The sequence below is a fragment of the Vespa velutina genome, chromosome 4, assembly GCF_912470025.1.
Source record: "Vespa velutina chromosome 4, iVesVel2.1, whole genome shotgun sequence".
Classification (NCBI taxonomy): domain Eukaryota; kingdom Metazoa; phylum Arthropoda; class Insecta; order Hymenoptera; family Vespidae; genus Vespa; species Vespa velutina.
The window spans coordinates 193,869-207,456 of NC_062191.1; the positions used below are offsets into that span (position 1 = coordinate 193,869).

A 13,588-nucleotide genomic window follows, 5' to 3' on the forward strand; every position below is an offset into this window, starting at 1 on the left:
ACAACATATATGTACATATATTTGTTTATGTGTATATACATATGTGTGTGTGTGTGTGTGTGTGTGTGTGTGTGTGTGTGTGTGTGTGTGTGTGTGTACGTACGTAGATGATTGATATCAACGTCAGGTCAATACGACGGATATAGAAAGAGAAAGATCTGCCGGTAAAATTGACCTATCTGTAACTAAATTCATGCGATTTTTTACCGAAAGGCAGTTAAATAAGTTTCTTGTTCCGAATCACGCATGTTTCCGCGAAGGAATGCTTGGAAAGGCAAGGATCAAGCAACGGTGGAATCGAGAGGATGCATGACGTAAGAAGATACACGCATTACCTTTCGAGCGAATATTTATACATGAAAGTACACAAACGCACGCAATGAATTTAAGCTTTCAATTTTAATTTTGAACATTCTATATGATTATTAGAATTCAGACAAGTTGAAATAAAACTAATATAATTATTTCTTCTGTTTTTTTTTCTTTTTTTTTCTAAAACGAAATTTGAATTTTCATCGTAGCTTAAAAGTATTTTTATCGAGGAACTAAAGAAAGCTAACCATTAATATTAGCAATCCTTTTAAGGCTAAATGAAAATATAGTACGAACGGCCAATGTCCATCGATGGAACGTAAGAGTCAATCGATTCGTGCTGAGTCGACTAAGTGCGTGAGTGAACGAAGGAGTGAGAGAGAGAGAGAGAGAGAGAGAGAGAGAGAGAGGGAGGGAGGAAGAGAGAGAGCGAGGGGGAGAGGGAGAAAGAGAAAGAGAATCGATGGTTACGCAAGACGAAAGTAATTCTATGGAGAAGAGCGAGGAAGGACGCTAAAGATGAGGTGGAGATGGAGGAGGAGAAGGGCATATGTGCAGAGAACTGAGGCAATGTCATCGAACTTACATAATATGTATGTACGTGTATCGTCTTACTTCAATTTACATTTACCTATGGTCCGATGCAACGTACATCTGGGTCATATAGTTTTGCTCTCGTCGAAAAGATGCCCAACCATTCTATGCCCAGTCCGAGCTCTGCCAAGACAAGAGAAAACAAATTGACTTTTCATTTTTCTGTTCGCGAAACCTATACATATATCTATATTTCTTCGGCTTTGCCTAATCTTACTTGTTTGTCTTTATCAATGAATCGTAACAATTGAAAAAGATGAAAATCTCTTTTGAGAGATGTTTTTAAGGAAGCTACGAAAGTGTTTTTCCAAAAGGATGACTTAAGGCGCGGCGGCACTCGGACATTCTTTTCGCGAGGGATGGTACGAGCGATGGCCAGGTGAGAGGTAGAAAGCGAGGAAGAAAGGTAAGAGGTACGAAGAAGACTCGGGAAGGAACGATCATTGAGAGACAGTGCATCGGGTGCTTCACGGTGGACGGACGATGTCGGTCCTACGAGACTTTTGAGACGCATGTAACGTCGCGCAAAAATGCCGATCATCCAGCCTCTTCTGTGTAAGTAAATCATGTTATGATAGATCACGTTCGATAAGATTCGAATTTCCCGCTAAAGATTCAATTAAGCGATTAGCTTACGCGCTCTTTTCGAGAAGATAAAGCCTTCCGTTCCATTCACATACATATACATATATACGTTCGCTTTGTTATTTGGTAAATCTTTTAACGGTAAATCGAAAAAATCGATGGATTTTATAAAATCTATACATTTTATTTTATCGATGTTATGATCTAATATGAATACTATATAGCCTTATGCAACATCCTTTCACGCGCGGTATTTCTTTCCAGCGATCGAATCAATAACGAGCACGAAAATAATCTCTCCGTTATTTTAAATCATTTCGATTTGATCGTAAAAATAATATCACTCCATGTGAAAACTCGTTATCACAGTATTTAGTATTTGAAGGAAAGGTAAAATAAAATGTTGGCAAGACGTTGTAGAAGGGTCAATAAATAAATAAATAATTATGTACGTAGCTTTATTGTCGCGTGACATTTATTTAACAATCGTGATATGTCAAAAATTCTATACTGAAGTTATAGTCAAACGGATTATTTAATGGTAATGAAGCGTGCACCGTTGTTTCGGCACGTTACTTTCTTCTAAAGAAAGGATTAGAATTACCCCCGGAAAGAGATCGTCTAGACTTTGTTAGAGAAAATTTCCGCCTTGCGATTGGGACATCGCAAATCGAGTTCTAGTACTTACTTGAAAGTTATTAACGCTATTAATTTGAGCCAGCGAAAGCGCTCTCTCATTAATTTTTTCTATTCGCGTCTCGATGTGAAACAATCAAAATTTTAGTTATTCTAGAGTAAGAAAAAAAAAAAAGAAAAAGAAGAAGGAATACGAAGAGATCGAGAAAAGCTAACAGATCGTAGAAATATCGACGGACAAATAGTAGGCATATGTAAAATTATTGCTTTTTATTAAAAACAAAACAAAAAAAACAAAAAATACATATATTTCGTTCATATTTCCTTACGCGAGCAGATCTCGTCACCATCGTCTTGTGCAACGTTCATGGTAATCTTGAGCATGAGGTCCCACGGAGAAGCTTCTTGTCGCGTAGGGCGATCGATGGCACCAGAGGAAGGTTCGACGATCATTTTTTAACGATTACAAAATTGATACAAAAATTGAATACAGCCGATTAATCGAACTTAAACCATTCGATAGAAAGTACTTCGATCCCGAGGAAGAGGGTAGCTTCGATAGCTATGGATCTGCCGGTGGACAATATGATCGATATAAAGATAAACAAGGTAACGCGTCAATCGGTTGACAAAATAATGGTCTCTCGAGTGATTTGGGGGGGGGGGGGGGAAAAAAAAAGAGAAAAAAGAAAAAGAAAAGAAAAAAAAGAAAATGAGAAGGAGGAGAGAAAATCGTTACTCGCATGCAAAAATTAAATACTTTCGCAAAGATATCCTTATATAGCTATCCTTTTCTATTTACTTGAATTATTTTAGATCACAGTGACATCAGGATGAATGTACCAGGAGAACCTGGTACCGACTATCCAGCTTATACGACGCTACCGCAGACAGGTTTCTCGTGCGAAGGACGTTCACGCGGTAAGTCGCGGTATGTGCGCGTTAAGCCTTATCGAGCGCCTAGAAAAGCAGCATCGCGCTAATAATTATTCCTGTATGTCGCTTTGTCACCTTTAGCATCATCGATGTCAAGGATGATACATGCATACGTACCTTCGTTTATAACGTAAGACGTACGCTTACGACGATTCTCTTAAAGTATTTTCTTTGCTTTCGCAATAGGTCATCGTGTTTCAAGCGTAATGCTATAGACTTAGCATTAATGACGTAGAACGTAACGAGAGAAAATTTCTCTAGGAAGAAAAAATATGATAGATAATGAAGTATAATCCATTATTTAGATGTATTTTTCTCCCAACAGGTTATTACGCGGACGAAGTAGCTGGATGTCAAGTATTTCACGTTTGTCACGACATTTTGATCTCCTCGTTCTTGTGCCCGATCGGATCCATCTTCAGTCAGAAACTCCTCACCTGCGACTGGTGGAGCAAAGTAGACTGTTCGACAACCCGCAAATTCATTGAAATAAATCGCGATGGTCATTATCAGGAAGACGACGACGAACTGATACGCAAAGCTTACGGTATGATGGGCCTGCAAACTGGAACGGACGTTGCCGGTGACGAATTAGTGGATCCTGATAGAGGAGGTAGGATCATTGACTACATTACGATCGATTCCACGGGGAACGATTTGCCAGCTTATCGCAATGATCTTCAACGAACGAAAACACCTCAATTTCTCTCGATTTACGACGAACATTCGGAAAGATCAAGCCCACCGACCTATCCTAATACATTTTATAGTAAAAATTATCATACTCGACCGTATCAGGATTCACATATAATACGTATCGAAAAAATTGGAGAAGAGAATTATCGAGAACCACTGAGATACAATTATCAAGATATTCGCGACAAATCAGGAAAAAGGATCGATGAGTTTCAGCCGTCGTATGCGCCGACCGTACCGACCGTCACTACTACCACGAGAAGATTGTATTCGCCTACGATACCGACGACCTACAGACCTTCTACCTTAGTTTATAACAGGTTCGATCAAGCCATCGAAAGTTCCGATCATCTTTACGCACACAGCCAGGAATCTAGAAACATCTTCACGCTATCCACTCCTTCTAATAAGAACTCGAAAGGAAAGTACAACGATGGTAATTCGCAAGGCGAAGTAAACGATAAAGAAGAGCTGGATCACGATCGCTTAAAGGATGACCCCGTGGATAGCTACGAACATGTTAAACCTATCGATTCACCGGAGGAACAATTTCAAATTCGTCCAACTTTCGTTGAAGAAGAATATAACGATGGCATTGAAATAAAAGAAAGTATTGACATTGGTCGAGCTTCGAATGCATCAAACAAATTCAGGATTCACGTGCGAGATCCCAAAGACAATGTGAAGGATAAAAACGAAAATGATTCTTCGGCTTTACGCTTGAATGGAACCGAATCGCTTGGGAGTAGCGAAGAATCGGTCGATCAGTGGCATACTGAAACGACCGATACTCTTGATTATGCAAGTATTTTCGAAAAAGATACTACTACTCCTATCATCGAATATTTATCGCGCTTCAAGTTGGAAGAGAATAATACAGAAATAGGAGAATCATCGACTAGTTTGTCATACGAGGAAAATTTAACGTCAACGGAAACAACAACAATACCATTAGATAAGAAACTGTATACTACGGAAAAGTCACGGATCTTTAACGATGACGATTCCGAGAGTGGAACGAATATCGATTCGGCCATATTACAACCTGACATCGTTTTAAAACCACCAATTTTTACCGAAGGAAACTTTCGGATAAACGTTCCAGATTATCTTTCTACTCAAATACCCATTTTTCATACGTCGCATCGTAGAACGTACGCATCGGAAGTACAAACTAGCACGGAAGTTCCAATAGATGATGGCTTGGTTAAAAGAACGAACGTATCGGTACCTTGGTTCCACCGTACTACTGATCCTCCGGCAAGAGACATAGAGCCACCGTTTGTCGTTTCTAAGGATAATATCGACGAGATCGTCACGCAGAGTTCTATATTCGATATGATTGTCCAAGACGTACCAACGCAAGATACGAATATTTATTCTCGAGGCGAGAAAGTGGACGGGAAAGTGGACGATAAAATTCGAAGAAATTCGAGGGAGCAGGAAAAAGTGAAATTTTTTAACGAAACTATAGAAATTTTCGAAAGAGACGCTCGACCAACAATCGTCGACTCCTCGACAAGTCTAAGATATATAGAAGATGCGATCGAACGGAACAATTCTCCTTATCAAGTATCCGTGACCCTGAATAAAAAAAAGAACGAATCGGTGCCAATCAAAGATGACTTGGTTATTAGCTTAATCGAACAACACGAGAGAAATAGTTCTAGTTCTGATAGATTAGGAGGTCAAGTCGAAATCGTCAAATCTATCGAAGGGATTACTGAGACTGGCAATAATGATTTTTCGCGTACTAACAATAACAATAAAATACTTTCTTCGAACGATACAATTAATTTATCGAGCAATCAAAAGAAGGTAGAAAGCAGCATTGATTCGAGTAACGTAAACGCTTTGAGTCTTCTACAGTTAATGGCAGAATTACTTAAAATCGATCATATCCCTCGACCTTTCTCCTTGAATAACTTTCAAGGTGTAAAATCGAATCTGGGATCTAATTTGGATAAAAAAGAATTGTCCATTACGACGATTAAATCCGTTCACAATAGTTTGCAAAGAGAGAGAATCCTTGAGAGTTTACCTTTCAATAGCGATAAGGAAAATGTTATGCCACGACCGCGGGATATTTTTGATGGAACGATTAATCCACAAAGTCCTTCGAAAGATCAAACTTTAGATAAATTGAGCAACAAGTATGATCGGTCTTTAAACGATACAGAGAATCGGTTGCCAATTTATCAATTACCTCAAATACAGAGGTCTTTAGATTTCGAGGTATCTAAGGAATTTTTTAACTCTTCGACGATCATGCCACCTTCTACGACGTCGTTTCCAAGAACAACCAATGTTATCGAATCTACTAAAACTGTCGTGGAAACCGAATTTGTTCCTTCAATAGGATTTTCTTTCGATACGAACGAAGGCCGAAAAAAATACATCGAAGCTATTCTTGGCGGTTTATTGAACGAATCGATTCACGAAAACACCACGAACAAATCGTTTAGCGTGGAGTCGATCGAAGGATCGTCTGACAATTAGTCAAGTCGATTTTGATCGACGCAAATTTTTACTAACCATTATACGCGTTATTTCCAAAAACTCTGTTACTCCCTCTCTCTCTCTCTCTCTCTCTGTTGAATGCGATACTCAATGGTATCCCTCGCATTTTATTCTTCTTCTTGTTTTTCTTACGTATTTTTTTATTTTTTTTAACATCAGTCCTTCTACGTATCATGGATATGTACGTATTTTGAACACGTGAACGTTTATAAATGTAATTTCAAGATATTCGACGATAGTTCTATATTTGTAAATAATTCCATATCTGTACAATTTTAATCTGTGCAGTTACAATGTAATAATATGTAATTACAAGGAAACATTTTCAATATATGCGAAGAAAAAGTTTTCTTCGGTATACAATTTTATTGATATTCTCTATTTATAAAATTGTCCCTTTTCCACGAAAGCGGCTAATCACGTTTAAGTTTGATCGATTAATCGCGCGAGGGAAAACATGGTAACCGATAAGCCAAAAAGAATCTGGCGAATTCGTTTCTTTAAGATTATTTCTGCGTTTTAAAGATCCGTGTTTATACGTTTATACGCTACACATGTACATATTAGACATAGAGATTAAATTATCCCATGTCCAAATACATATCGTCGATATGTACAATAGAAAACTCGGTCGCCATATAAATTTTATATCAGCTGAAATTTGTCACTATTACGATTGAGTTCGACTTAAAAATAGAAGAAAGGAAGCGGCTGCGTACGTTACGGTAAGTTTGTTGGGATCATGACGATTTTTAGAAGGAAAATTAAGAATTCGGAATATTTTCTTTATAAGCTATTTTTCACGATCCGATATATATTTGATAGGATATAGAAATATGTCAACGATCATTAATGAATCTTTGCAAAATAATTTCGAAGAAGAAGACGAAGGAAAGATTTATGATGCGCGAACTGAATTTTTAGAATTGGATAATCGGTAATACACATTTTTTATAAACGTTATATTGATAGTCCACGAATAATTATATTTACCCATCAAATTTATATTTACCGAATCATTTTGCAGTATTATTTGGATTAGAGAACGGGTGTTACAGTTCTTAGGGCTATCTGATCATCAATATCTCTTTGATAAACTCATACAGGTAATATATTGTTGTACGTAAAAATAATTTATTAATTAGAATCGTTATAAGATGACATTCGTTTTTCATTCGTTTATCAGGCAAACAATAGATATTTTGAGGAAAAATTGATAAAGTTTTTAAGTCATGATTTATATTCGATTACAACTCTCGAAAGGAAGATAATTTTCTTTTACAAAACATATTCAATAGAAACGGTTCAAGAGGAAATAGTAGTTTGGGAAAGTGAGTAATATAGTTATTCTGTCTCTTACCAAATAAAGATCATTTATCTTATAAATTATATCTTTACACAAATATATTACAGGTCGATAGCCCAAAATAATCTCATTTTGATTGCACTTTTGTGTCGTAATATAAAACAAAAAATTGATCGACAAAAAGTGCTCCTAGTAAAAGATATATTTGCAAAGAAAATTCTTTAATAATTCTTTTTTTTTTTTTTTTTTTTTTTTTTCGCTAAACTCTACTTGAGCTTAATTATTTTTTAATCTTATTTTATTTTAAAAAAGGTCCTTAAAAATATATACATTTATCTATTAATGGCTATAATTCATGGTAGCAAACAAATGGTATTTTTAAATTAAAATGGAGCCTATGAGCGATAAATCATATGCGTTTCAATTATCTTACATATATAAAATTTTGAAAGGTATTAAATTAAGTTAGTATAATAGCAATGATTTTCTTGAATGTTAGGAAAAGTTGAAAAATCGATCGTCGAAAAGAAGAAGAAGAAAAAATGGAAACTAATGAAAGGTAAAAATACTAAAACTAATTCAATTAGAAATCAAATTAAATTATCTTCTATGAGTTTTGAATCGAGTATAGAATCCACATCCAGCGAACAAGAAATAGAGGACGAAGAGGAGGAAAGTTTAATAAAAGCAAATAGCGATATTTCAATTTATTCAATAAGGAAAGATCAGTCCAGAGATGATGGAATTGGTAATAATATTAATGAAATATTTTCAAGTTCATTGTGTAAACTATTCCTATGTAAGGTGTAACGTACGGTCATTTTTTAGATATTCCAGGTTTTGTTCCACCGATTGGTGAAGAAGATAAATATATCTTAACAAAGGTAATATTACGTCGCAATAAAAAATGAACATTATTTTCAATTGCGATGATAATGCTACAATAAGTGTTTCTTATTACAGAGAATGGTGGAGAAAGAAACGAAAAAGCCAATTATTCACATTATATGCGGAGAAATTGATGCAAAAAATTTTGATCTTAAAAATTTGAACTTTTTTTACTTTATGAGAACAAACGAAGAAGCAGTACCTGCTTTTGAAACGTACGAAGAATGTCTTGATCAAATGCCAAGCTGTATGATAGTTGGTTCTATCAATGGACACTTTTTAGCATCTTTAAACACATTACTTGTTCAAGTATTTAAACCTTTGGTTAATACACAGTTTAGAGGTCCTCATTTTGGAAAATACTATAAAATTGAAGAATCTTATGAAGTACCTTCGGATGTAGCGAGAGCTTCATCTACTCTAGCTGAGATTATCGAATCTAAGGTTTTTATGCTGTGATATATTGTCCGTTACCGTCCTAAAATTTATAAATAATATAAGTTTTGATCCATATAATTTTAAACAGTTTATTTATTTGAAAATAGAGGTCCATATATAGAAGACCATCGGATTTTCGACGGGTATCTCTTTTGCTTTCAAAGAGGATAAAGGAAACTGCAAAAGACGTGGTAGAAGATGAAATAAATGATTTTCACGATGATATGGAAGTTGAAGGTACATTAATTAAAAAGCCCGTAAAACCACGTAGCACATTGACGATTTCAACTATCGACTACCAAGAGACGGTACACGAAGAAATTGAAATAGGGCAGAGTAAAAGGGATATATTAGAATACTTGGACAAGCTATCAGCTAATGTAGAATGGTTAATATTAAAGAGAAAATTATGTTAACATTTTGAATTAAAAACAATGTATTTATATTTTTGCATTTAATGCTTCTAGGACCTTGCAACATATAGGAACTGATATCCTATTAACAATACCTACGATTACTGAATTAGAAGATACTACTCTGTCGGATGTAGATATATTAAATAATAAATATATCATTAACCAATTAGAAGATGCAATCACGTCTTGGGGAGATCGTATACAGCAGGTATATATTTTATTATAGAAATACATCAGAAGATTGTGTATTTCAATATATAGATGGATACATTAATTTTAGGTATTAGAATCGTACACTGATAAGGTACCCGAAGATAAAGGACCAATTGCTGAATATCTTTATTGGCGCGAGCGTCAGACAGGACTGTCTGTTATCGTTGAACAGTTGAAAAATCCTATTATCAAAAAAATGATAAAATTATTGAATATGACTGTATCACATATAGCTACAATTTTTAATCATTTTAAAGAGGAACTTTGGAATTATTATAATGAAGCTCAAGATAATACAAAATTTCTCTCCACTATCAAAAGACATTTCGAGGTAAAATAGAATTTTATCCTGATCTATGCAAATAGGCACGAACAAAGTAATGAATTTAACTATAACATAATAAACATAATAAACATAATAAACTTATATAGACTGATCTAGAAATTATTATTTCAAAATATATAATTTACTATTAATAGTTGATAAGTTACACAGACCAATATAAACAAATTAACGATGGTATTCCCTCTCTGACAAATGGATTGAAAATGATTTGGATATTATCATCTTATTATTCTTCTGAAGAGAAAATGATATCCTTATTTGAAAGAATTTCATGGCAGCTTTGTCAAAACATCAAAAAAAATTTATCAATCAACAAGTTATTTAAGTAAGTAAATCAATATTATTAATTACACTTTATTTTTCATTGATTTCATTGGTTATTAAATGATATAATAAGTGATTGAAATTATATTTTTAGCAATCCATTAGAAATTGTTTCACAAAAATCCAAAGATGCGTATGAAATGATGAAAAATTGGAAAAAATCGTATTTAAAAACAAGAGATGATATTGAAGAATCAGGAAAGGGTGCACGTTGGGAATTCGATCAAAGACATCTTTTTCAAGAAACAGAATACATAGCCGGCGTTTGTAATGATTTTAATACCATAGCCAATGTTCTTCAAGATTTTTACAATATATTTGGCGTAGATCTGAAATCAATTATTTATGAGCCAGCACATATTGATACAATTATAAAACGAATTGGATTATTATTAGCACCATTTAAATTGGCTGATTTCGATGTCTTCAGTCCTTTCAATAAAGAAAATTGGGAAGCAACGATGTCGCGTTTTAACGCCGAAGTTTCTTATCTAGAAAATGATGCGAAATTTTTTATTGACGAATGTTTTAATGTTCTTATCAATGCAAAGGATGGGCTAAAAATGCTTTTCAAATTCAAGGATAGAAAGACTAGAGCTACTATACGGGAAATTTTATCTAGTAAATTCGAAATCACTATGCAACAATTCAGTAAAGAAATAGGCTCTGTGGAAAATATATACAACAGAGGTAAGACATATTAAATCTTCTATTAAAATAATTAATTATTAGAAATATAACGCGTTTACAGATGTAAATATAACACGATGTACAAACTTTTATTATAATATAATCGATGTTTTTAGGTAAACGAAATCCTCCTTTACTGATGTACCATCCACCAATGGCAGGAGCAATTTTTTGGGCGAGACAATTGTTTTATTGCCTTAGAGGACCAGTGTTATATTTTCAGAACATACAAGAATTAAAACATAATGAATTGAAGCTTATGAGTTTCAGTCAATATCTTGATATAGGTAAACAATTGAAGGCTTTCGAAGAAATTAAGTTCAATAGTTGGGTACACAAAGCTGAAGAAACTATTACGAACATTATGAAGAGTAATGTATTAAAAGTAGTACAAATGGTGGAGTATGAAGAAGGTTTTCAAAAATTCCATCTTGATTTTATTATAATTTAAAATATTATTTCTTAATCATCTTATCTGTAGTCGCTTACTATCGTTTCCAGATGAACGAAAATTAATTTCGAAAAATGATCTCAGCGTCATTCGCTCATCTAAAAGGTTAAAAGGGAAGGAATATTTGATATCAAAACCAAGCATTGGTAGATTCTTAATAAAAATCACTTTACCCACAATTTCATTTATAGTTAGATTGAGTGTTTATAAACACACGTTTCTTACTTTCTTTCTTTTTCTCTCTTTCTATTTTTATTCACCACACGCGCGCGCGCACACACACACACACACACACACACACACACACACACACACATTGGTACTACGATAATAATTTTATATTATAGATACAATCAGTTCGATTGGTGGATCTAAAGTGATATCGGTCAAAGGAGCTGTTCGATCGATTTACTCGCAGAGAGATCAGAAAATGGCTTCTGCTATTTCCTTGCAGGACAAACAAATTGTTAACACTCAAAAACTAAACTACATTGAATTTATGCAAGATTCTATTTTGATCGAGTATCAATTACACCTTGAAATAAACTTCAATTGGGAGATTTTTGAAATAATTCGCGAGGTAAATATTGATGAATTTATTGGGCTATTAATTAATAGAAATAAATATAAGAGTTTAATGCAAATTAATTAATATCCTTATCTTCGAAATAGGCAGAATTGATGGAACAATTAGGATTTAATTTACCTGATGTTATAAGAAATACTGGTATTCAGAAAAATCGACTAAGGGCAGACATTGAGATGATAGAAAAGATGATAAATGAATATAACATGATCATCAATAAGTTAGACAAGCCTGATGTATGTGATGCGTCCAATTGGAGATACTTCAATAATAGTTTGCCAAACATTCTTTATCAAATATTGATTATAGATTCAATTACTAAAGAAGACGCTTCTTATTATTGAAAAACATATTCAACCTGGCATTATACGATTTAATTGGAATTCTTTGAATATAACAGATTATGCTATGTCATGTGAAAATTTATTGAAAAATTTAAAATCTATCGTTGAACAGCTTAATCAGTTAAAAAAAGAATTGGATGAAAGAATTGAATCTAAAATGCAGAGTTATAATTTAGTGTCTCTAAGTTCTGATGTATCAGAATCAAACAATGTCAATGAAAGTTTATTACCTTGCAAGGTTGAGTATTATTATTTTATAAAGTATATCTTAATTATATCAAATTACATATATAACATTTTATTCGAAATATAATAATAAACTTTTCTTGGACAGACATTTTTTATAAATATAGAATCTCACAGAAAAGAATTAATTGGTGCAATGTCAAGGGCATATAAATCCGTAAGTCCTATGCTGTTGAAAATTGAGAGTTTAGTAGAAGGAACGTCTACTGGAAAGAGTTCAACAATGCGCCTATATTATGAAAAATATGAAAAGAGTGTATTTGTAGCGCTTACAACGTATGTATTCATATATATATATATATATTTTTTTGTTATTATTTTTATTACACCGTTTAGAATCAAATTATACGCATAAATATTCATTTATTATTTTTTAGATGTATGATAAACAATATGGAGTTTCTAAACAAGATGTTGTCTGGTAATAATGTGATGTTTCAAGTGGATGCTGTATTAGTAGCATCGGAGGTCATCTTGAGACCGTCACCAAATGAAATTAATAATATTATTTTAAACGACGTTTTGAATCTATTAGAGAGATTAAAAGGATTTCCCAGATGGATGAATGGTACTTGCTTAGAGTGTAAACCGCAAAGGAAAGATTCCTCAAACGACTTCTTTACAGTTTCTTTCTTTGAAGATGTGATGAGTATACAAGTAATTTAATTAGTATCCAATACAATATAAAGAGAGGACACAATGCATTTAATATTATTAAAATTATAGTGTATTAAAATAAATATATTAATTTACGTTGATATACAGAACATAGACGTATAGAAGATAATATATATGTTTTAGATGATTAATGATCTTATAATAGCAATTCAGGACACTACTTATAAAATATCCGTTGATTGCTCGAGATACTTACAAAAATGGAAAAAGTATTCTAATCTTTGGACTTTTGATAAAATTGTAGCTGGGGAAAAGTTTGCATCCACTAAACCCACGCTTCGACAATATGATGAAAAGTTTACATTTTATGGTGGTATTTTAGAAGAGCTTGATGATATGGCACATAATATCGACATATTTAGCATACGGTAAACTTCTTTAAT

The 13,588-nt window shown here is 33.6% G+C and overlaps 5 protein-coding genes across 14 annotated transcripts; all 5 read left to right on the forward strand.

Annotated features, from left to right (window-relative positions):
• The first annotated feature begins 81 nt into the window (after positions 1-81).
• On the forward strand, positions 82-6,647 carry LOC124948672. 10 transcript variants are annotated; one of them, XM_047492618.1, is made up of 7 exons: positions 82-314; positions 586-1,461; positions 2,276-2,371; positions 2,465-2,567; positions 2,651-2,736; positions 2,944-3,058; positions 3,389-6,647. In XM_047492618.1, the coding sequence occupies exons 6-7, from the start codon at positions 2,965-2,967 to the stop codon at positions 6,256-6,258; spliced, it is 2,964 nt and encodes a 987-aa protein (XP_047348574.1). In that variant the 5' UTR covers positions 82-314; positions 586-1,461; positions 2,276-2,371; positions 2,465-2,567; positions 2,651-2,736; positions 2,944-2,964; the 3' UTR covers positions 6,259-6,647. The 10 variants fall into 10 exon arrangements, with proteins under 10 accessions (XP_047348574.1, XP_047348575.1, XP_047348569.1 ...); XM_047492619.1 differs by having other exon boundaries at positions 2,285-2,371; XM_047492613.1 differs by lacking the exon at positions 2,276-2,371 and having other exon boundaries at positions 586-909; positions 1,163-1,461; positions 2,944-3,048.
• A 382-nt stretch (positions 6,648-7,029) lies between these two features.
• Positions 7,030-8,496, forward strand: LOC124948478. Its single transcript, XM_047492151.1, has 5 exons — positions 7,030-7,216; positions 7,307-7,385; positions 7,466-7,610; positions 8,085-8,261; positions 8,414-8,496. The coding sequence occupies exons 1-5, from the start codon at positions 7,116-7,118 to the stop codon at positions 8,494-8,496; spliced, it is 585 nt and encodes a 194-aa protein (XP_047348107.1). The 5' UTR covers positions 7,030-7,115.
• A 158-nt stretch (positions 8,497-8,654) lies between these two features.
• LOC124948681 lies at positions 8,655-9,909 on the forward strand. The gene is made up of 4 exons (XM_047492652.1): positions 8,655-8,917; positions 9,019-9,299; positions 9,379-9,535; positions 9,608-9,909. Exons 1-4 carry the CDS (start codon positions 8,711-8,713, stop codon positions 9,878-9,880), a joined length of 918 nt encoding a protein of 305 aa, XP_047348608.1. The 5' UTR covers positions 8,655-8,710; the 3' UTR covers positions 9,881-9,909.
• A 122-nt stretch (positions 9,910-10,031) lies between these two features.
• LOC124948479 (dynein axonemal heavy chain 10-like) lies at positions 10,032-11,351 on the forward strand. Its single transcript, XM_047492152.1, has 3 exons — positions 10,032-10,211; positions 10,305-10,900; positions 11,017-11,351. The coding sequence occupies exons 1-3, from the start codon at positions 10,090-10,092 to the stop codon at positions 11,349-11,351; spliced, it is 1,053 nt and encodes a 350-aa protein (XP_047348108.1). The 5' UTR covers positions 10,032-10,089.
• Positions 11,316-13,578, forward strand: LOC124948682 (dynein axonemal heavy chain 10-like). Its single transcript, XM_047492653.1, has 6 exons — positions 11,316-11,497; positions 11,699-11,931; positions 12,024-12,519; positions 12,616-12,803; positions 12,905-13,184; positions 13,329-13,578. Exons 3-6 carry the CDS (start codon positions 12,346-12,348, stop codon positions 13,575-13,577), a joined length of 891 nt encoding a protein of 296 aa, XP_047348609.1. The 5' UTR covers positions 11,316-11,497; positions 11,699-11,931; positions 12,024-12,345; the 3' UTR covers position 13,578.
• Positions 13,579-13,588: the final 10 nt, after the last annotated feature.